This window comes from Podarcis liolepis, assembly GCF_965112155.1.
Source record: "Podarcis liolepis genome assembly, chromosome: 5".
Lineage (NCBI taxonomy): Eukaryota > Metazoa > Chordata > Lepidosauria > Squamata > Lacertidae > Podarcis > Podarcis liolepis.
The window spans coordinates 53212867-53233847 of NC_139556.1; the positions used below are offsets into that span (position 1 = coordinate 53212867).

Here is a 20981-nt window from a genome sequence, read left to right on the forward strand (position 1 = left end):
ACAGTGCTTTCTTTCCTGCAATTTCTTTTCTGTTGTTTACTTTATTGCAGTGCTTCCCCCCCCCTCAAGCTGCCTACTTCATCCATACAGTAGTTGAGATTGAGTCTAATGGTTTTCTAGAAGTGACAGTATGTCTTTCTCCTCTGTGTTAAAGATAAATAAATCAGCAAATCCTCTTGAGACTCCCAACAATAACATTCCAGTATTATTATAACCCCTGAGCCTAGAAGTAGCCCTGAACTATTCTGTACCAGTTGAAAGCGGTCTGCATCCATTGTGTTTTTATGCCAGTGCTCTATGATCAGAGACACTACAGCTATTTCTAGCTCTTACTGAATGCTGATAAAGAACCAGCTAGCTAGAAATAGTGGTGCTTATCCTTAAGGAAGTGAACTCTTCATGATGATATGCAAAGAATCTCAGTCATTCAGCTATTGACCACAAGCTATACTTAAAGAGGGGGTAGTTAACAACTTCGTTTTAAAGTAGCAGTTTTTGAGGTTGCATAATAACGACGACTACTTCCTACTTGGGGAGTATTATTCAAAATGTGCATAAGTTTATTTTCAAAATACTAAACTCTTAACAAGTTTGCTATAAACAAACTTCATTTATTAGATTGTCTGCAAAATATTAATGTTTATCTTATTTGCGTTTCTGGGTATTTCCAAAGGATGTGGCTCTTCTTCAGTATATATCTAGGAGATGTGCTCTCTATTTCAGAGTCCCTAAGATCAGTAGCCTGAGTTGGAGGAGCTTCTGACAAATCAATGGTTCTATTGCCCTGACAAAGCAGAAGTCTAGACTTGGAGTATTTTTTCCACGTCTGGCGATCCAGCAGTGTGGGGGGTGGGTTCCTGCCAGCCAAAAGGGTTAACATTGCACACCCATTCCCCATTCTGCACATGAAGAAGACTCTCTAGCCTGAGAAATCACAATTGACACTATCTCTCGCTTGTCCAGTTTCCCAGCTCTGGGGCTCCTGCTTCAAACAGTGGAATCTTCCAACAGTCTTCTTTGTGAAACAAAAACAGTTGAATCTGATCACAAGCCATTAAATGGTCACAAATGGCAATCAAATTAGTACTTCCAAATAAGAACTATGAGAAGCTGTAGAAGACCTTCTTGAAGACTAAAGTATGTCATCTTTGCAGGTTAATTACCGTAATTGCCTTTTGTTTGGAAATGAACATAAATTAAAGACAAAATACAGAATGGTAGGACAAACGTATTGCCTATCACCTTCTGAGTTGTGTAGCCTTTCCCCCCCAAATGCACCTCCATAATTAATTTAGTTCTTCTCCTCTTGGAGGCCATTAAGAACTGGCTGCCCCATGAATAAGCAAAGCAACAGCAGCAGCCAGGAAGCCAAACTGCCATAATCACAATTTTGACTTACTGCTGCTTCACCAGCTGGGATACCTCAGTCAGTGGATGCCAGGTCAATGGTAGTCACCTGTCTTTGGTTGCTCCTCTCCACTCTGTTGGGAGCAGAGTTATGCATGTCATGCCCTGTGCCCCCTAAGCTAGCCTCCCGCCCTCAGTGCAGTGACTATCATGTCACCAATTACAAAGTAAAGATTCAACTTCCAGTCCAGCCAGCTTCTGTAGATGGACTAGGAGGGTGCCATTCTGTCTTTTGCCTCTGGCAGCAAAATGTTTTGGACTGGCCTTGGAAGGCACTAGTGAGATTACCGTATTTTTCGCCCTATAGGACGCACCTTTTCCCCTCCAAAAATGAAGGGGAAATCTGGGTGCGTCCTATGGGGCGAATGCAGGCTTTTGCTGAAGCTTGGAGAGTGAGAGGGATCGGTGCGCACCGACCCCTCTCGCCCTCCAGGCTTCAGGAAGACATCCGCAGCCTAGGCAGCCCTGCGGGAGGTCCCGCAGGGATGTCTAGGCTGCGGATAGCAGCCTGCTTCCTGGAGCGTCGGGCGCCCTGAAAGCAGAGCGCCTGGCGCTTCGTGAACACATCCGCAGCCTAGGCAGCCCTGCGGGAGGTCCCGCAGGGATGTCTAGGCTGCGGATAGCAGCCTGCCGCCCGGCGGGAGATCCCACAGGGATGTCTAGGCTGCGGATAGCAGCCTGCCGCCCGGCGGGCAGGGCGCCCTGAAGCAGAGCGCCCCTCGCGCCGAGCAGACATCCGCAGCATGGGGAGCCCTGCAGGAGTTCCCCGCAGGGCTCCCCACGCTGCAGATAGCAGCCTGCCACCCGGCGGATGAGGCGCCCTGAAGCAGAGCGCCCCTCGCGCTGGGCAGACATTGGCCAGTCCCACAAGCTCGGGGGACAGCAGGGAGGTTCAGCGCCGCCATCCCACTGTTCCTCAACCTGGTTCGGTTTCCCCGACCTGCTTTTGGGGGGGAAATAAAGGAAATTTTTTCCCCTTTATTTCCCCCCAAAAAAACTATGTGCGTCCTATGGGACGGAGCGTCCTATGGGACGAAAAATACGGTAACTGTCAGCATCACTACTTCTTTATATAGGCCATATGCCGTTTTTACTATTTTAATGTTGTTCTTATCAGTTGTATGTAAGCCACTCTGAATTTTTTGTCTTCTGAAGAGGGAGACAAAAAGGCTTTCAGTAAATAACAATGAGGGCATTTCTCAGTAGTATAAACATGCTTGGAAGCCCGCAACCTCTTCACTTTAGGATCTGGGATTTCTTAAACCCTTAACTTCAATCTAGAGTTACTTTGTAAAAAATTGACTTTGAACTGGATCAGCTGTACTTCATGAAAGAAGAAAAACTGGAATCCATGTTAAGCAGACTCCTTAGTGACCATCTGGAATGTGGCTGGACTGTTAGATCTTTTGACCTTTGCTCTGTCAGCCAGCTTTATCCAATAACTCAAGTAGAGAAAACAACGTAGAAAATTGAGTTGGGTGCTGCAGTGGGGATGTCAGATAAAAGGAACGGATCATTCTGTCTTACAATATCTTATGAATGTAATGTGAATTATAGTGTATCAAGTATATAATATAACTAACAATTTATTTTTTAGTCCCATCTGCTGTTCTTTGAAGAAATTAAAGTGGCTTGGCTGATAGCCTCCATAGATGAACAAAATTTGCAGCATGTGTGAGACAAAAATTTATAAGTTCTCAGGCTATAAGAATCTTCTCCAAATTAAACCTTATTTTATTCCTGTAAGCTTTAAGGTTGACAAGTGTGGGCAGTTCATTATCCTTTATAGTGGGGGGAAAATCTTGTTTTATTAGTGGAATAAGAAAGAAATTACACTTTAGAATTTTGAAGTAAGGCTATTAAAAACTTTGATTGATGGCAAATGTGATATTTTACCAGTAGGTACAGGCTAAGCTGGCTTGTACAGTGCTCAGTTTTTCTTAGACTTGGAAATTGTACTGGACCAGACTCTTAACATATCCACACTGATTCACTGTATATGTGGCTGGCTTTACACCTGGGAGAGTTGAGGTCATGTTTGAAGGAAGCAAATCACAAGCTTGGGTTCAGATGACACAACAAGACACACTCTGGTTTATTATGGCAGTAGCAGAAGCAAGAACCTTTGAGTGGTGTTCTTGAGTTTGCTGCTCCCTCATATTATAGCGTCATAGCAAAGGTTCAGCCACCTCTCGAGATATGGTTGCCAAACTTGGCACAAGGGTTCCTGTGATGGGAATGGGTGTTTATATCGAAGTTTGGATGACGGGCACCATTTGAATCAAGGTGGTGGACTGAAACATTATTTTAGTGTGACTAAATCCAAATGTTTGCCTCTGTGTATTATGATTGTAGCCATTCTTGTTTAATTGGTGGCAGTGGCGGTGGGGGGTGCATTCTGAAGACCCATTTGCAACATATGTTGCTAGGAGACAGTATAGACAATCAGTCAGGTTGTGTAACTACAGCAGTGACCAAAGAAGGAATGATCACTGGGAGGAGCACAGAAAGAAGAAACGCCATGGTACACCTGCATCAGTATGACCAGACACCTTTGTCTGCCCCAGCTGCAACAAAACATGTCTCTTCCATATCAGTCTCTACAGCCACAGCAGGTGCTGTAACTCTCCAATGGTTTGACAATCCCCCAAGTTGTACTCTTCCATTGTCTCTCAAGACAGATAGATGCTAACCAGGAGGCAATATTTCAGTAAGATTTACCTTTCCACTAAGCTGCAAAGGAAGTTGTCATGGTGTAAGTCCTCTTCGTGTAACTCTTGATGGCAGACATTTCTTTAGGACAATATAGCAAGACAGCATCAAGTGACTATTTAAGACTTTAGAATATTTTCATATTAAGGAACGTTGGCATGATCAGGTATGTAAACTTGATCAGGAATCATAACTCATATAGCTCTCCAATTTGCTCTAAGCAGACACACAATCTGAATTTTCTTTTACTGGAGCATGCATCACAGTTCCCTGACCCCTTCATTCTTTAATTGTTAGTCTCCAAACTGTATTGGGCATGGTGATCCAGAAAAAGAAGATGAAGCTTTTGCAACATATCCTTTGGGAGACAGTGGTTTGTTTTTGTTTGCTTACTCTTTAATTAATTCAGGGGGCCCCTTACGTCTGTGACCTGTTTTGGCTTTTGCATCATACTTACCAGATGTTTCCGTGGGATACTATTTTAAAACTTGAGATACACTAAACTAAAATCAGTATTAATCTTTTAGTGAAGCCAGATTCCTGCAGAGCTCCCTCTCTGGACCATTCAAGCGCAGTTGTGATTATGTAGCTCTTTAAAAATAAAGCACATGAAGTACAAACACAGCAACCTTCCTGCAGCCTTTGTGCTGCTCCTTCTCTCCAGCATTGCATCAAACATTTCACCTGACTTTTTTTTTAACATGAACAGGACTAGCCCTTGCAGCAAGGACAGTTGCACTGTTTTGATGTGCTGTTTATCCTGTTCATGTTTCTCTTTTCCTCTGCAGAGATCAGAGAAGTGCACATGGAGCTCAGAGGCAGTCTTCTGTTCCATTATTGGCTCAAGTCCTAACCTACTTGGCTTCAGCAATGGTCATCTAATGCAATTGGGCCATTTTAAGGGCTGCTACCACTGGAACAGGGCTAGCATCAATTTAGCTCTAGATATACAATCCAGTGGTACAGTCTATCCTTGCACACTTGGAAGGGAGCCATGTGAGAAAGGGGAAGTAAATGTATAAGAGAATAGATAGTACCCCACTCTTAAAAAATATATGAAAAGCCTTATGACTCCTTTCAAGTGAGTGATTTATTGTTTAATGCATGACATTATATTTCTCTTTCCAATGATTCTAAGACTTCTCATTTAATGCCAAAGTTTGGTATCCCCACCCCCATTGTATTCTCTGGTAGGTTAATTTTCCCTGAGTGATAATATGAAAAGTCTGTGCCACGGTGCACACAACATTGATATGTCGCTGGGGAGTTGCTGCTGTTTTAGATGTGTGGCCATTGTTCTTTATCTCACAGGCTTTTTTGATGATCTACACATTGACTATAATTGGAGGCAAGTGGGGATATGTACTGGGAACAGCAAGTTCGTGAAAAGATTGCACAAGTTTTATTATTTAGTGTTTATGAAGGATGCTAAAAAAAAAGATTACTAATCAGGATTAAGTGCAGGATATCCACTTTCCCATCTATAATTAAAAGTAATGTTTTAAACTGGCCTCAGACTCAGCTGGTCTCTGTATCAGAAACACATCTGGTTTCCAGTTGGCTATGAAATTGGTAAGTCGACTTTGCAAGCCTCTTTCCCAAAGATTTTAATTTAGAGCCTTCCATGCTATTGATTTATTCAATTCACAAGTAGTTTTGAACTCTGAATATGCTGTTATCAGAAGCAGCTTACCTTTCTCTGGTTCTCTATCAATAAATTCTTCAGAGGGCAGACTGTCTGGCACCGCTGAGAATGACTTAATATCTTGGTAGCAGTATTTATGAACAGTATAGGACAGTAACATCATCAATATATATTATTCTCACCTCTAATGGCTGCATTAGAAGACATAATTAGATTCAATTCATGAGGAAAGTATTCCACCAGAACTCATTTAAGCTTTGTAGGGGGGATGTAGAGAAACTTGGTGTGGAAGTTGATGAGGATGCAACTTTGGTCTATACATGGCCCACCTCCCTTCAGCCTAAAGCTCTGCCGTCATTGTCTGTGATTATCTCATGCTGTGATATGGTTGGCCTCCTGTGGAATGGTGTCTGATGTAACTGTTACTGGATAGCCTCTGGACCAGATTGCCCACTTATTAGTAGAATAAAACACTGCACTGTGTACTACTGTATTCATAAGTGCTGATGACTCTCTTAGTGATGCTTGAGGACATTGGGGGGGGGTTTCCTCTTTATGCCAAGGTGACTCCCTACAACTGTGCAGAGTGCTCTTGGAGGAATCTCTGAAGGCCATTTAATGTTGCGCAGAAGGAGATGCCTTTTTTCTTTAATGGGGAAGAGAAGAAGGGATACAGGGGCGGGGGAGGAAACTGTGGCTAATCCATATCCCCTGAGACAAGTATCTGTGTGACCATAAACACTGTGATAAATGCACATTTGTAAGCAAAATAAAGCCTTTTATTTTGGAGTTTTCAGGGGAAATATTTTGCTTTTATACATTATGAAACATGATAGGAGGCATAGTCCCAATTTCTTCGGGAAATATGTGTTCTAAAGGAAATACCTTAGGGAGGCAAATATTTATGGCTTCCATAGACCACTTGACCAATTCAGTCATTAGAATGCAAGAGATTCTTTATTATAGCACCTGATTTGGATAAACAATGGTAAAACATTACTGCTCCAATATTTCAGAGTGTTCTACAGATATCTAGGCTTGTCTGAACTTGTAAAAGGGGCAATTTATATGTCACAAACTCAGAAGACAATCCTTATTAATATCAGCTCCTGCTTGTCATGTTGGAAAGCAGGCAGATTGTACACAGCATTCAAATGCACAAGTGGGAGTAAACTAGAGAATCCCAGTTGGTGGTATTATGACTAAAAGGCTAAGATGAAAAGGTGATCTAAATTAGGATCAGACTGGCAGCAAGATTACAACCTGACTCTGACCTCGCTTGTGATCTTTCTCTCAATAGAATTACTCTAATTTTGAGTGATGAATGAAGGCAATGAAGCCAGAAGGTAGTAATTAGGTGTCGACAATTAAAAAAACAACGATGGTATGTAATATAAAGACCCAGTTGTCTAATGGTCTAATGTGAAACAGTATCTGCAATGTGCTTGATGTGTGGCCTTATTCACCATAGTGCAGTTCCTTAATAATAATAATAATAATAGGCCACTTTCACATAGTTACATTAATTTAACCATTCTGAATCTGTTCCCAATGAGGGCAGATGTAGACAGCCAGTTTTTCATGTGATATTTGTAAAATGTTTTACGTGTTAGAAATGGGTGAACGATACTAGTTATGATTTGGAAAGGCCCCGTTTTTCTAACCTTTTACTCAGAAGTCTCTCAACACTTGGAAAGGCTGAGCCTATTTGTGAACATTCCACCACCTTCCCCCTTCCCTCCTGCCATTTTCTCCCAACCCTTTGTGAAGGAAAACCAGCAGTAGGGATGTAGGAATTTGGTTTGACTCATAATTAGTGTGCCTATTCTCAACTATGGGCATTTGTTTCCCTCAGCTCCCAAAATTCACAACCATTCCTTATTTGTGGCATAATGCTGTGTTGACTACTGGCAATCTGGTTGGTGCGAAGGAAATTGCTAGCAAACACTTAAAAAAGAAAGAAAGAAAGAAACCCAGCAAGAAAAAAACACATAGGGTGATTTCAAATGGAGAAACAGCAGATAGGGTTTCTATTTCTTCTGTTACTCTGCTCTACATTCTTCCCTCCCAAGGTAGCTTCTCCTTTAAAAACAAAGCACAGCAACAGGACTCAGTTACACACATTTGTGAAGAATATGCAATTGTCCCTTGTATAAGAGCTCAGTTACAAACCAGTCAAGCAAAGAGGTGCTTCATATTGAACTGTTTCCAACATGGAAAACAGTTCTGTGTAGGAAGAAGCATGAAATCTTCTTTAGATTTGCTATGTCTGACCATAACTGCAGCTGAGAAGCACTGGGAGGCAAGAACTAAGCATATGCAGCAAAACAGACATGTGTGACAATCTTATGTGCGACTTTAATATTTTTTCCTGTACAAAAGTAGATGTTATAATAAAAGTTATTCAGTGTATAAATTTACCTACAGTAGCTAAAGTACTCCCGTGATAGACTTTAAAATGTTAGCTTTTCTTGTTTCTAATGTCATAGACAGTGAGAAAATCACAGTTAAGGTTAGTTACTTCTGTCTCTCTGAACCAAATATAGCCTAATTGGGGGTCTGTGTGCAATGTGCTGACATTAGCACAATCTACAGGGTCATGTCTTGCAAGTGAATTCAACATTAGCAGGATGATGGATGCTGAGTTACCTGTATTTGCTGCAGACTCCAATTAGATTGCAGAGGGCCTCAAAAAAGAAGAGAGACTCAAATCAGGAATATGAGGACAGTAAAATGACTTTATATGAAGGCTTTATGTTGAAGATACCAAAATTTTGAGGTTCCATGCTTCCCCCCCTTTTCATTCTGGTGCCTTCTACATTATTTTTCTTCTTCTCTTGTTCCAGTGTGAATCAGCATGGTTTCCCCCCCACAAAGGTGTAGATAAGATTATTTTTTGATAGTAATTCAGGCATTTGGTGAACTCAGAAAGGACCTTGGTTCCCAGCAGAAGTACCTGAGGTCTCTGGAAAACAAATTAAATTTTGAGATTGATAGCAGCATTTCTATTTCAAATAGGTTTCTTTTATTTATTTATTTATTTATTATGTTTTGATTCACTTGAATACTTAAGGCAGCTCTTGTTCTCCATAGATAATAAGGTGCAGATTGGTATACTGGTTGGTGCTCATCATGGGCAGGAGGAATTGCAAGCCTAAGTGGATTGTGCATCATGGTCCCAATCTTGATCACTCTTCCATGTCTGGCTGCTATTTAAAAAATCACTAGGCATGTCATGTTGAATGCAACCACACATCTAGTTATGTCCTGGCTTCTGTCCAGTCCACAATCACAGAGGCTCTTCCTTGACAGTAAGGAAGAAATCTGTCTTCAGGCAGAAAAGAGATACAGGATCAGCAACAGGTAATTAGTCCCAGCAGCTCTTGGGCTAAATGACAGGAAATCTGAGGCTAGAAACTGGTCCAAGGTTAAGAAGCCCCCCAAAAGTCCCAAGGCAAGGAGTTCAAAACTGCAGAGAAATGACAGAGTTATCCCAACAGGTTGGCACACTCTTCCTTCTGAGGTCAGTGAATTACTTCTGCCTTCTGCTTGCTCTGATTTAACCAGCTATTGATCCATAAGAGGCACCTCTGTCTCTTCTCTTTCTCCATCCAGAACAGAAACAAAGTGTCTGGAGAAGAATGCTTTGTTGACTTTCTTATACAGTACTGGAGGAGGAGGAAGTAGGAGGAGGTGAACAGGACCAAAACTCATGGACTTTAACCAGTGCTCATTTGTGAAGGAAGACTTGAATGATCACAGACCCCTTTCTGTGTTTTTCTCCAAAGGTTCTCTCAGACTGCCATCTTAAGAGTTTGATTCAGTGATTCTGCTGTTGTTGTTGTTGTAAGCCCTTTCCTGTTCCTGGGGCCTTCACAAATGTTTGACTTTGCTGCTTTCCAGAGCTATCCTTAAGTGCCTCACAATGTATTTTCCAGGGAAGCGGTTCTAATAATATAATGGTGGAATTTCTTTTGTCCATTCGGGAGAAGAAAAGTCCTGCCAGACATGCTACCTGTTCTTGTATAGTTTTTGATAGTGTGATATACATTCTTGGTAATAAGTCTGGATGCCTGCCTAAAGAGTATGTACTGATATTAGCTTCATCAAGCAAGAATGATGTGTAACTGCTTTCACTCTTGATTAACTGTTAGACCTGGGTGTGGGGGAACTGCAGTAGAATGACACACACACCCTCCAAGCTGTATTGTAATGAAATTAATTAAATGAACTGTGCTTTCTTTTGTAACAATTGATTGTAGACCCTTGTCTGTCTTGACTCCTTCTGTTTGACATGAAAGGTACAGTTGAGATAGTCAAAAAGATGAAAACTGACACCAACCACTAATATGATGGAGATAGCCTGTTGTAAAAATGCACTGAAGAGTTTCTTTAAATCTTGAGGGAAATACGTGTTGACATAATGATTGCTACTGCACAGTTGTGTAGAGTGGAAGAAATGTGGTTGAATCCTATGTTTGTACAGGAATGACAAGTGCAGCTGTACTTACCCTACTGGATCTAACTTGTCTATCTCGGAGTAAAAGTCACCTGCTGTCAGAGCCGCTTCCAGGTCCCAGCTCACAGAGGACCACGCTAGCCGGCAGTACTGTACAAAAGTCTTTATTGAGTTACAGTTTCCATTTCAAAGCCGCAGCGCGCAGCTCTACGTCTTAGAAGCTAGACCGGCGAAGCTCCGTCTGAGTCTCCGCCTCCTGTACACCAACTTAATACTCTCGCCTTACTCCACCTCTTCCTTCTTTCCTTTCTCCTCTGGGTCCCTCTACCCCCCGTGGTCTCTTCCTTCCTGGACTCTTCTGACGCTGACCCCCCCCCGACTCTTCTCCCTCTTTGCGGCGGGCTTTAGGACCTGGCTCTCTATCCGGACTGCTTACTGTGCCGCCTTCCTGTGCATTTGAACTTGGCGCGCGCGCGCAGCCTTCAACCTTCCTCTTGACCGTTTCCTTGCTCCCCGATGGAGGTGTGGCCAATCCTAACTCCTGTCCTCCCTCTTGCGGAGAGCCGCCAGATCCCGATACCTGGGACTCCTCCCCCCTACTGCGCTCTGGTGGGGACGCTGGTCCCGATTTCCAACTGCTGCTCTCTGAGTCCCCTCTGGTCCCTTCTTCCTGGGGTGTCCCCCTAGGCGCCCCCTTGCTCTGACCACTGGCGCCCCTTTCTGAGAATCTTCCGACTCACTGGAAAGACTCGGAGATCTCGGTCCGCTGTCGTCGCTCATATTACCTTCGGATTCCTCCCCCTCGCTCTCTGTTTCCTCCCTTTCCTGTGCCTCTGCTCCTGAACCCCTGACACCTGCTATAGCAGCATTGGGATGGGGTGTGTGTGATTTATCTGCCTTGTTAGTTACTGCTGTTGGTGTTGGCAAAATGTTAAAAACTAAATTGTTCAGTCATTCACTCATGTCATATGGGGTTGCTGTCTTCTCATTGGACTCTCCTTGTCCTCAGTATGAAAGATAATACGAGGTTCCTGTTGATCTGGTATGGTATGGTATTGTATTACAAAATGCCTGCAATGGGTAAGGATGGGTGAGTCTGTCAACTTGGCTGTTTCATTTTGGTCATTTCATTGCAGCAGTTTGCATTTTTAAAAAATGTCCTCACAAATATTGTCAGCATCTTAATGTGAATTTTTCTTAATAAATATTTTTTGTGTGTAGTTTTGCCTACTGTACACATTTTTGCAAGCAGTTTTTATCTAATGTGCATTTTTGCATGCTATTCTCACAAATATAGCCATTGCTATGTATTCTTTCCCATAATCTATGAACTTTTGCCCACATTTCTTTTGATTGGAGAACTGCATTGGAAAATTCAGAAAAGGGTGATTTTCAAAGGTTACATCTTAGATCATATTCTATTTTAGGCAGTGCAAATTTGGTAGGTTCAGGTTATAATGTGACCCAAATGGATTCCTCTCCTCCCATCCCAAGCAGTGGGGCTTTGTGAGGGTTCATCTGGGAGCAGCTTCTAATATTATATATTTTTTCTGCCACTGTTTCTGGGATGCCAAGCCATGCCACACAAGACTTACCCTTATGCCTATTCACAAATCAAGCCCTATGCAGAGAATTCCAAAGGCATAGCAGCATTACCATAACTCAGGCATCTGTAGACGCCAAGGCTAAGTTGTGATTTTCATCTCAGGAGTGATTTTGAAGAGCACTCTAGTGAATGAATGCTCCATCATCAGAAGTAGGATCACCTCAAATGAATCATGACAAGATGATATTCAAACTCATCCTAAGACAAGTGGGAGGGAAGTGAACACACAAAAGGTACCTGACAAACCACCTTAGTTATTTTCAACCTTATTATAGGCAAAAAAGAAAAGAAAAGAGAACTGTGATCAGAATATGTTCCTTTATGAAGTGTAAGTTTGCACTTGAAATGATGCTTTGTTCAGAAAGTATTGCAAATATGGCTCACATATATAATCTTTTGCTTCTTTCATCAAATAAAGTCTTGGGGGATCTCCTATCACACTTCACTTTTTTCATGTCCATAAAACCCAAGCTGCCATTGCCATCTCTATTTCTACATCTGTGCCCTGGAGTGTGCATAGCACCATTAGAAACTATTGCATGCTGCCTAAATGTGAAAACCATTTCAGTTGGTTATTGATCATGTATACAATTCAGTTCCATATTGGTCTTACTAGGAGTTGCTACAAAAAGTATTAACATCGAGTTCTTCATAAGCAAGATACCTAATAGTCCTGGAACCACGCATGGAATCACAGTGGTACCTCGGGTTACTAACACCTCGGGTTACTTACACTTGGGGTTACAGACTCCGGTAACCTGGGAGTAGTACCTCGGGTTAAGAACTTTGCCCCAGGATGAGAACAGAAATCATGTGGTGGCGGCGCAGCGGGAGGCCCCATTAGCTAAAGTGGTACCTCAGGTTAAGAACAGTTTCAGGTTAAGAACGGACCTCCGGAACGAATTAAGTTTGTAACCAGAGGTACCACGGTATTACTTTTCCCACTGTCTTCTAGGATCGCATTTCATGACTTCAGTGTTCTGTCCATGTGACATATTCATGCAGATGGTCAAAGCCTGCCCACAAGTTTTTTAATAGTTATTTGCTAATTGACTGGGCTTTCAGACATTATATATTACATTGTGTAAACAATGCATGGCCAAGTTAACATCGAAACAACATTTAAAATGGCCTAAGTTATTAGTGCTGATTATCTTGGATGGATACCAAAAAGGCAAGAGAGAGAAAGGAAGATGGATGTACTGTTTTGTAGTGCATGTGGCTGAGTTGTCATCCATACTTATTAACAAATCCTGACAGCTTCAAATGCCAGAGGGGGAAAGTGCTGAGCTTTTCTGCAGGGGGGGGGGGGAGCTCTGATGGAGGAAGTGACCAGTGTTTTCTGTTTAGGAAAACTGCATAAGACTGCTGAAAAGCTAATTGTTTTGAGAGTAACACCAGCCAGCCCTAAAGTCCTTTAAATGGGACACACACTTAGAAATTGCTGCTGCTTCTCTGCTCTGTTTATAAAGCTATTCCTCCTCTGTACTCTGTGTGAATTGAATGTGGGGCACGGCTATTAAAATCCAGTTCTAGCCTGCAGAAAGGAGTAGGAAGAAATCGGATTCATCTGTGTGTTATGCCAGCCCACTGTTATAAATTTGGATTTGGTATCCAAATTTATAACAGCGTACTGCTGGGGAAAGTTCTCGGACTGTACCTTTCAATCCCCTCTCTGAGAACATGCGACTCGCAAGTGCATTTAATGAGGATTTGCCATCCCTGGGAAGGCTCTAAATTTGGACTGCTTTCATCTTCTGTCCTTACTCTAACTCCCTTTATAACCTGGAGCAGTGATCTCTCCACAGTGGGTTCCTAGCTATGCGTAAGCCAAAGGAGGAGAAGGCATTCTATATATTGCCATTAATTTAGGGAGTGTAGTATCATATCCATTTTTAGCAATGTGAGCTTTTATTAGCGGTTAAGGCATTAGAAATTACGAGTCCTTATCAGAGGTTTGAGTTCTGACTGGCAGACTTTTCCGGAGTAACAGAAGGCAATCCAAGTTTCTTTTGCCATTTGTGAACACAAATTATGTGAGCACCCCCACCCGACTTCTAGGGATGCTAGGCTGACCGCTTAAGCATCTCCCCCAAGAAAAAGAGAACTGTATCACTCAGACATAGGCTGAAAGGGGTCATAGCTTTTCATAAATTTACACACGTTAATTTATATGTACAGTTTCACATTTATAAATGATTACTATCATTTAAATAGAAAGGGAGTACATTTCACGCTAGTGTTCAAGACTGTGCCGAGGTGCCCTGTGTGCCTGCTCAGTGTGAATACAGCCTCTTTATTTGTTATTAGATTTATATTCCAGCCTTCCTCCTGAAGGAGCCAAGGATTGCCTGATTATTAATGAATAATCAGATTATTTTGTTACCATGTAATGACCTGAGATGCATTTGTCTTATGATATACCCAGTACTACTTTGTTCTATATGGTTTGGTTTGTCAAACCATACTGTTTGCTAATTGTGATATCATGACCATAACAGTCTTGTTTTCCTCATTCATTTAATGCAATATTGGGATATTTCCCACGTACATGGACTTTAATAAAACCTTATGTGCTTGGATTGCTTTTTGGGAAGGGGTTTGCATGGTTTGTTTTTCTGGATATTAAGCAGAGTATTTTGGGAAACAGGAAAATCTAACTCTTGTGTAAAATGGTTGAAACCTTTGACCATTACAAATTTTTCATTATGCAATGTTGGCAAACTGAGCATTTAAAACTGATTTGGGATCCTGTTAACAACAACAACGACAACAACCCATCTGGCTGGGTTTCCCCAGCTACTCTGGGCAGCTCACAGCATATAACTATAACATCAAACATTCAAGACTTCCCAATAAGGGGCTCCCTTCAGATGTCTTCTAAAGGTCAGATAGTTGTTTATTTTTTTTACATCAGTAGGGAGGATGTTCTACAGGGAGGGTGCCACTACTGAGAAGGCCATCTTCCTAGTTCCCTGTAACCTCACTTCTCGCAGTGAGGGAATAAGCAGAAGACCCTCAGAGGAGGACCTCAGTGTCTGGGCTGAACGATGGGAGAGCAGACGCTCCTTCAAGTATACTGGGCCAAGGCCATTTAGGGCTTTAAATGTCAGCACCAACACTTTGAATTGTGCCTGGGAACACACTGGGAGCCAATGAAGATCCTTTAGGACCGGCGTTATATGGTCCCGGCAGCCACTCCCAGACACCAGTTTAGCTGCCGTATTCTGGATTAGTTGTAGTTTCCAGGTCACCTTCAAAAGTAGCCCCACACAGAGCGCATTGCAGTAGTCCAAGTGTTAGATAACCAGAGCATGCACCACTCTGGCGAGACAGTCTGCGGGCAGGTAGGGTCTCAGCCGGCGTACCAGGTGGAGCTGGTAGACAGCTGCCCTGGACACAGAATTGACCTGCACCTCCATGGACAGCTATGAGTCCAAAATGACTCCCAGGCTGCGCACCTGATCCTTCAGGGGCACAGTTACCCCATTCAGGACCAGGGAGTCCCCTACACCTGCCCGCCCCCCAATTTTGAATTGTATTTGAATAATAATACATATAGGCTTATTAAAAACAAATTATTTATTGCTTACAATATGGCCATGAAATAGTGATTAAGGTTGCATAAGTTGTTCAGATGCAGAGTATTCTTTAGCAGATTGGTTAGTATGGAGACTCCCTTTATAAAACGATGGTGGTATATGCTAATCTGTGGGGAAATATGTTGCCCAATATGTCAAGCATAATGGGGTATGCTGTATATACTTGGTTGTTTTTTTGTGTATATTCTTTAAGCCAACAAGACCAGCCTTATTCCATAGCATCTTGTAACTGGAGATGACAGTGTCATCATTGTAAAGTAGCTTTGAGTTACAATGAAATAACTGTGAAGGAGGCTACTGAAGTCATCCTGGTGAGAGCCTCATAGAGATGATCTCTTGAAACGGGAAGCACTAGTGCATTAGCTCATTTGTGAAGCTAAGCTCCCAACTCATAAGAAAACATGACAAGGTTCATCTAGTCCAGCATTCTCATTTCAGACATGGCAAGCCAGATGCCTCCATCTTTCAACAAGATATAGCAATTTGTATTACCTACTGAGAGGATATAGAGTGTAGTGAGGGGAATAGTGTTAGGTGACAAGGAGGAAACAATGACTTGTCCTTAGCTGTCAGCTCGTTCCTCTTTCAAATCAGGAGAGTAATTGTAGCTACTTCCTCACTGGATTTTAGAGTTGTTAATATAAATGTGCTGACAGATGTTAAGAACTCAATACTTTGGTAGGATAACTTTGGTAAAACAGAGGGAGGGTAAAATATGGAATTCTGCAAAAGGGACGAGTAGTATTAGACATGGATACATTGTGGAGCCTTGGATTTGAATTTCTGGATTGGGCATAGACTAACTGGTTCTCTGCTTCACTCTGATTCTGTAAAGTGGTGAGAACTCACATTAAAAATAATTTTAATGAGTGAATGAGATATTGATAATGAAGTAGTTTGTATATTAAAAGTTCTATATGAGTAGCTAACTGGGTGATCCCTGAAGAACTGAATTGTTAAAAAGCCACTGAATTAATTAGCACTGGGCCTACTTTCTCATATGCTTGAAATCAGTTTTGCAAACAACAAGGGTGAGTTTTGTGTGGCCTTATCTTCACTAAAATTAAGATTGGGGTGGGGGAGAACTGACAGTTGCAGTTTGAATTTGTAATGATTTCTGCTTTTATAAACTAATCTTATATTATAATATAATATGTAATAATATAACACAAATCCCCCACTGCTGTAGATAGGCACTGGGATTTACAGGTGACTCCGAGCCTCTGCTTGCACCACGGCTGAGTGGTGCCTCCAAAGCCATATCGCGTTCCTGTGTGGGCTGCCACTGGCATCACAGTACATCCCTCATAATATTCTGTTCCACTAGCCACTCATGAACAAATGCACTTTTCAACTCCTTGATGTTCTATTGATTGTTGTTCTTGTTTGATTGGTTGTTGTTGCTGTTTTTCCTTTACAGTGTGCGGGTGCGACTTAGCTCAAGGTGGCTTTTTCATTAAGAATGGAGATTACCTTTGTACTGTGGATTACCAGCGGATGTACGGGACCCGATGCAATGGCTGTGGGGAGTTTGTGGAAGGAGAAGTTGTAACTGCTCTTGGGAAGACCTATCATCCTAACTGCTTTGCCTGCACTGTATGCAAGTAAGTCATCTGGTGTTAGATAAACCACTTCAGGACTGCAGACAGTACCAATGCAAAGTAAGAGATGCATATTAAAAATTACATACATGATAAAATATTATATAAATGGTAAATAGTGGGGGGAGGGGTAACCTTCTCCCTAATACTATTTTCCTGCTGAAAATGCTCTCTTTGCCCTCACCACTATTTGCCCCTGAATCTGAGTGACACAGAACCAAATTATTATTATTATTAAAAAATAACAATAACAGCAACAATATCATCTTTCTACTCCTGGCTTGGAAGACAATTATAATTCATAAAAGCTATTTTCCAGTTACTGTACTGTGAAGGGTTAAGTGTGAATGTAATTCTGAGTACATTGGAGCTTGGAAACTAAGCGAGAATCATTCCTGGTTAGTACTTGATTGGAAGGCTGCCTGGGAATACTTGGTGCTGTAAGCTTTTCCTTCTTATGTGAAAGGTTGTAGTTCAGTGCTGTTCCCAGGGGACCTACACTACTCTGTGACTGTTGAGAAGATTAGAAATTGCTCAGACTATGGGGGTTGGTTGAGCACATCAGTTGCTGAGCATGAGCCATCTGATCAGCACTTAGAATAATAGAATCATAGAGTTGGAAGGGACCCTAAGGATCATCTAGTCCAACTCCCTGCAATGCAGGAATATGCAGCTGTCCCTTACGGGGATTGAACCTGCAACCTTGGCATTATCAGCACCATGATCTAACCAACTAAGCTATCTTAACTTATTTAAAAGAAGCTGGATGTCCAGAATGCAAAAGACTGCTAAGTGGTTGATTTTTGCATGAGCATAGAAAGTCCATTGGCCCTATTTCCCAAATGAAAACCTTCATGTATGCTAGACTTTTAAAAGAACAACCTCTTCATACTGTTCCTGTGATATCTTTTTTTGAAGCGAAACTATCAGTCAGTCTCATCTAACATCTGCTTCTCTTCCAGTGGAGGTGCATTTAGTCTTTTGGATTTTCTCCAAGTGCCTGGCTTTGCCAGTGTTGCATTTTGAACATTTTTGGCCCACATTCCTGCGAGATATTGATTTGCACCAAAGGCGGCGGCTGAAGAGAGATGAGAAAGAGACTGAAAGAATGAAACTCCACAGATAACCTTGAATTAAAATCCTTCTGTTCTTTCGTTCTCCAGACGTCCTTTCCCACCAGGAGACCGGGTTACCTTTAATGGAAGAGACTGTCTCTGTCAAATGTGTGCTCAGCCTATGTCATCCAGCCCAAAAGAACTCTCCAGTTCCAGCAGTAAGTACTCTGTAATCTTTTCCTAAACTACAAAATTGAACTCTTGGATAGCCTCCTCTCTATTTTGTACCATTTGTTCAGTCTAACCTGAGCAGTGCTGATTTGTTTCTGGGGCTGCTCAGTTCTGCATTCTGGAAACCTGAGCACTACATTTTTAACCACGCATGGAGAAGGTATTTTGTGAATTAGTCTCTTGAGCTGATCCCATGACATGTCTTTTCTCTCAAAATGCATTCTAGTCCCTAGTGCTTTTGATAGTAGATGCTCCAGAGAATATACAACCTAGTTTTGCCCTGTTGGTGTAAGTGCTGTGATTCCCATTAAAAGAAAAAAGTGAAAGTGAAATTTTGCAATGTTTCAAGTAATTGCTACGTATAAAAAGAATTTTAGAAAGCTGAAAATGACCTAAAGTCTAGAGAGTGGTAACATAACATTTGATCTCACAGTGCCCTTATTGTGATGGAAAATTTGTATCTAATACAATATTTAATTTGATTTGCTGTACACCATGTGTTTCCCCTTCCCTTTCCCCAAAGCCATGACCTCTGGTAATGCTCAGCTTTTGGAGTACATCAACTAGACACTCTCTACAAGTGTTTTATAATAATTACTTGTATCTCCTGATATTTTGGTCATGTCAATACTTGGACTGATTGGAAAAAGAGTAAAACATTACAGGAAAGGATTAGCTCTTTTCTGTTTTCTAAGTACAAACATTTCAGCCATCCTGAATTGCCAACTTGAGGTTTTTAAAATCTCTCAGTACTGCTGGCAGTTACTGGTAGTGATGGCTGATCACTCGTTTCTCACCTCTTGGTAGCTACTGTGGGGCATTTTCAAGGTCTGAATGAAATTCCAGATTTTTACAGTTGCGAAATTGGCAAATAATAACCCTACTGTAGTGTTATACGCAGTGGATATATGAGTTGTGGCTAGTTGGTTTGCTAGTTTAGGAATGCCAAAAGATCCTCAAAATCAGATTCTAAATTTTTAAACAAGAAATTCACAATTTCAGCAGTTGCACCTTTTTTAATATCAGCTTAGGAATTAAATTGTAAATAACTGTTGACAGTAGTTTATAAAGAAGAAACAATTTTGTGATGATTATGTTAAGAGATATAGTGGCAAAGTAAACCAGCAATCCCATCATCCAAAGAAGTATGTGAGTACATTTGTTGAGAGAGAGAGAGAGAGAGAGAGAGAGAGAGAGAGAGAGAGAGAGATTATACTATACAGGTAAAAATTCTGGTGGTCATCTGTTGTCATTGTCGAAGCAAAGTATAAGATAATGTTAATGCCAAGTTTTGCTAAGAACACCAGATGCTAATTCTGCTAGAAAATGAAGTTGAGTAGAGTTTAAAAAGCAAACTTCAGAAAAATGGTAGCTGGCAAACATTTGTCTTCCACGTCTCTTGTCTCATGTGATGGTTCCTACTCTCCTGCTCTGACAGGTGAATTTTAATTAGTGCAAAATATTCCAGATCTTCCGCTTCATTCCAAAGCTGCAAGCCTCATCAATCTTCCCTCTCCTTTTGAAGTCATGTTTTGTAATGTAGCCCTGTTCAGAAGTAGATCTCTTTTATAGGATGTGTCTCTGTTACTTGGTAACTTGCTGTTAAGTAGATTAGCAAGAAAGCTTATAGGTAGAAAAAGAAGGATGCAAAATTTTTTTCAATTGCCTTAATTGTAGATTTTAGATAAAAGAGGATTATTGTATCTTCCAGTGAAATTTCTGTTGTATGTTTATGGTGATAATATTGGGCGTTTGTCTTTCCTTTTTAAAAGCATAGGTAGTTGAATATTTTAGCTGTGATGAAAGAGAAAGTGAGTTTATTTTCATACAAGGGCTATGTGTGTTAAATCTCTCAATAAACACAACTCTATCATTCAGAACTCAGTGATATAATCAGATTGAAGGTAAAATAAATGCACCCCCATTAGTTTCTAATTCATTAATTTTGAATTCAGAGGAATGGATGAAAAAAAGGAGCAAGTGAGCTATTGAATGGAAATCCTTTCCTTCCATCGGTTTCTGACAGGAAGGATTCAATACGGAAACTGACAAGAGACAATCCATTGAATCTTGGGAGTACAGTACTCTGAAAGTGACAACTTTTGAAAACCGTCCAGTATGGAACATAGAAACATTGGCTCAAAAGCCTTCAAAAGGTCTCTGAGGCGCTGCAAATTGATACACCTAAGGAACATTCTGCAGGGAGGGGGGATCTTGGAATGCCCTAGGAGCGACAAAACAGAAGCAGTTTTTAGGTGCTCACAACTATGAAATTAATGATTGCATAGAGAGCAAGGACACTGGAGGAAACATCTTTCTGTACATAGGGTCGTCTCTTGAGTGGGAACCTTGAAGAATTGAATAATCCCATGTGCAGGACTTAGGCTGGAGATGACACAATGGCAGGGGAGAGCCCCCGCCATCTATCTGGATGTGGTACCCATGCTACAATTCCCTCATTGGGGCCTTAGTGGAACCTCTGCTGTCCTGCAACACCACAGCACCGGAAGGGTGAGCGGACTTGTCACCCTTTCGTTGGTTGCTTCTAAAATGAAGATCCTTTGTTCAGTTTGTCTCAAAGGTAGCAGGTCTGATGTCCATGGAGAGCAGTCCGGAACCTGAAATTTTAATGCCATTTAGACAGAAAATGCCAAGGTTATAGG

At 41.6% G+C, this 20981-nt stretch overlaps 1 protein-coding gene and 2 long non-coding RNA genes across 30 annotated transcripts in view; 1 reads left to right on the forward strand and 2 right to left on the reverse strand.

Annotated features, from left to right (window-relative positions):
* ABLIM1 (actin binding LIM protein 1) overlaps positions 1-20981 on the forward strand; it is a 221001-nt gene that overhangs the window by 108754 nt on the left and 91266 nt on the right. For all 28 annotated transcript variants that reach the window (XM_083504842.1, XM_083504843.1, XM_083504847.1 and 25 more), the window contains 2 exons: positions 16852-17035; positions 18196-18305. In XM_083504842.1, the coding sequence (XP_083360968.1) occupies positions 16929-17035; positions 18196-18305 (217 nt within the window). In that variant the 5' untranslated portion in view covers positions 16852-16928. The remainder of the gene's footprint in view (positions 1-16851; positions 17036-18195; positions 18306-20981) is intronic.
* LOC310707711 overlaps positions 1-20981 on the reverse strand; it is a 308528-nt gene that overhangs the window by 71919 nt on the left and 215628 nt on the right. The gene's annotated exons all lie outside the window — the stretch shown is intronic.
* On the reverse strand, positions 6304-15311 carry LOC310707726. Its single transcript, XR_014526697.1, has 2 exons — positions 11078-15311; positions 6304-10315 (listed from the first exon to the last, which is right to left on the reverse strand). It is a non-coding gene; the product is annotated as an uncharacterized lncRNA (long non-coding RNA).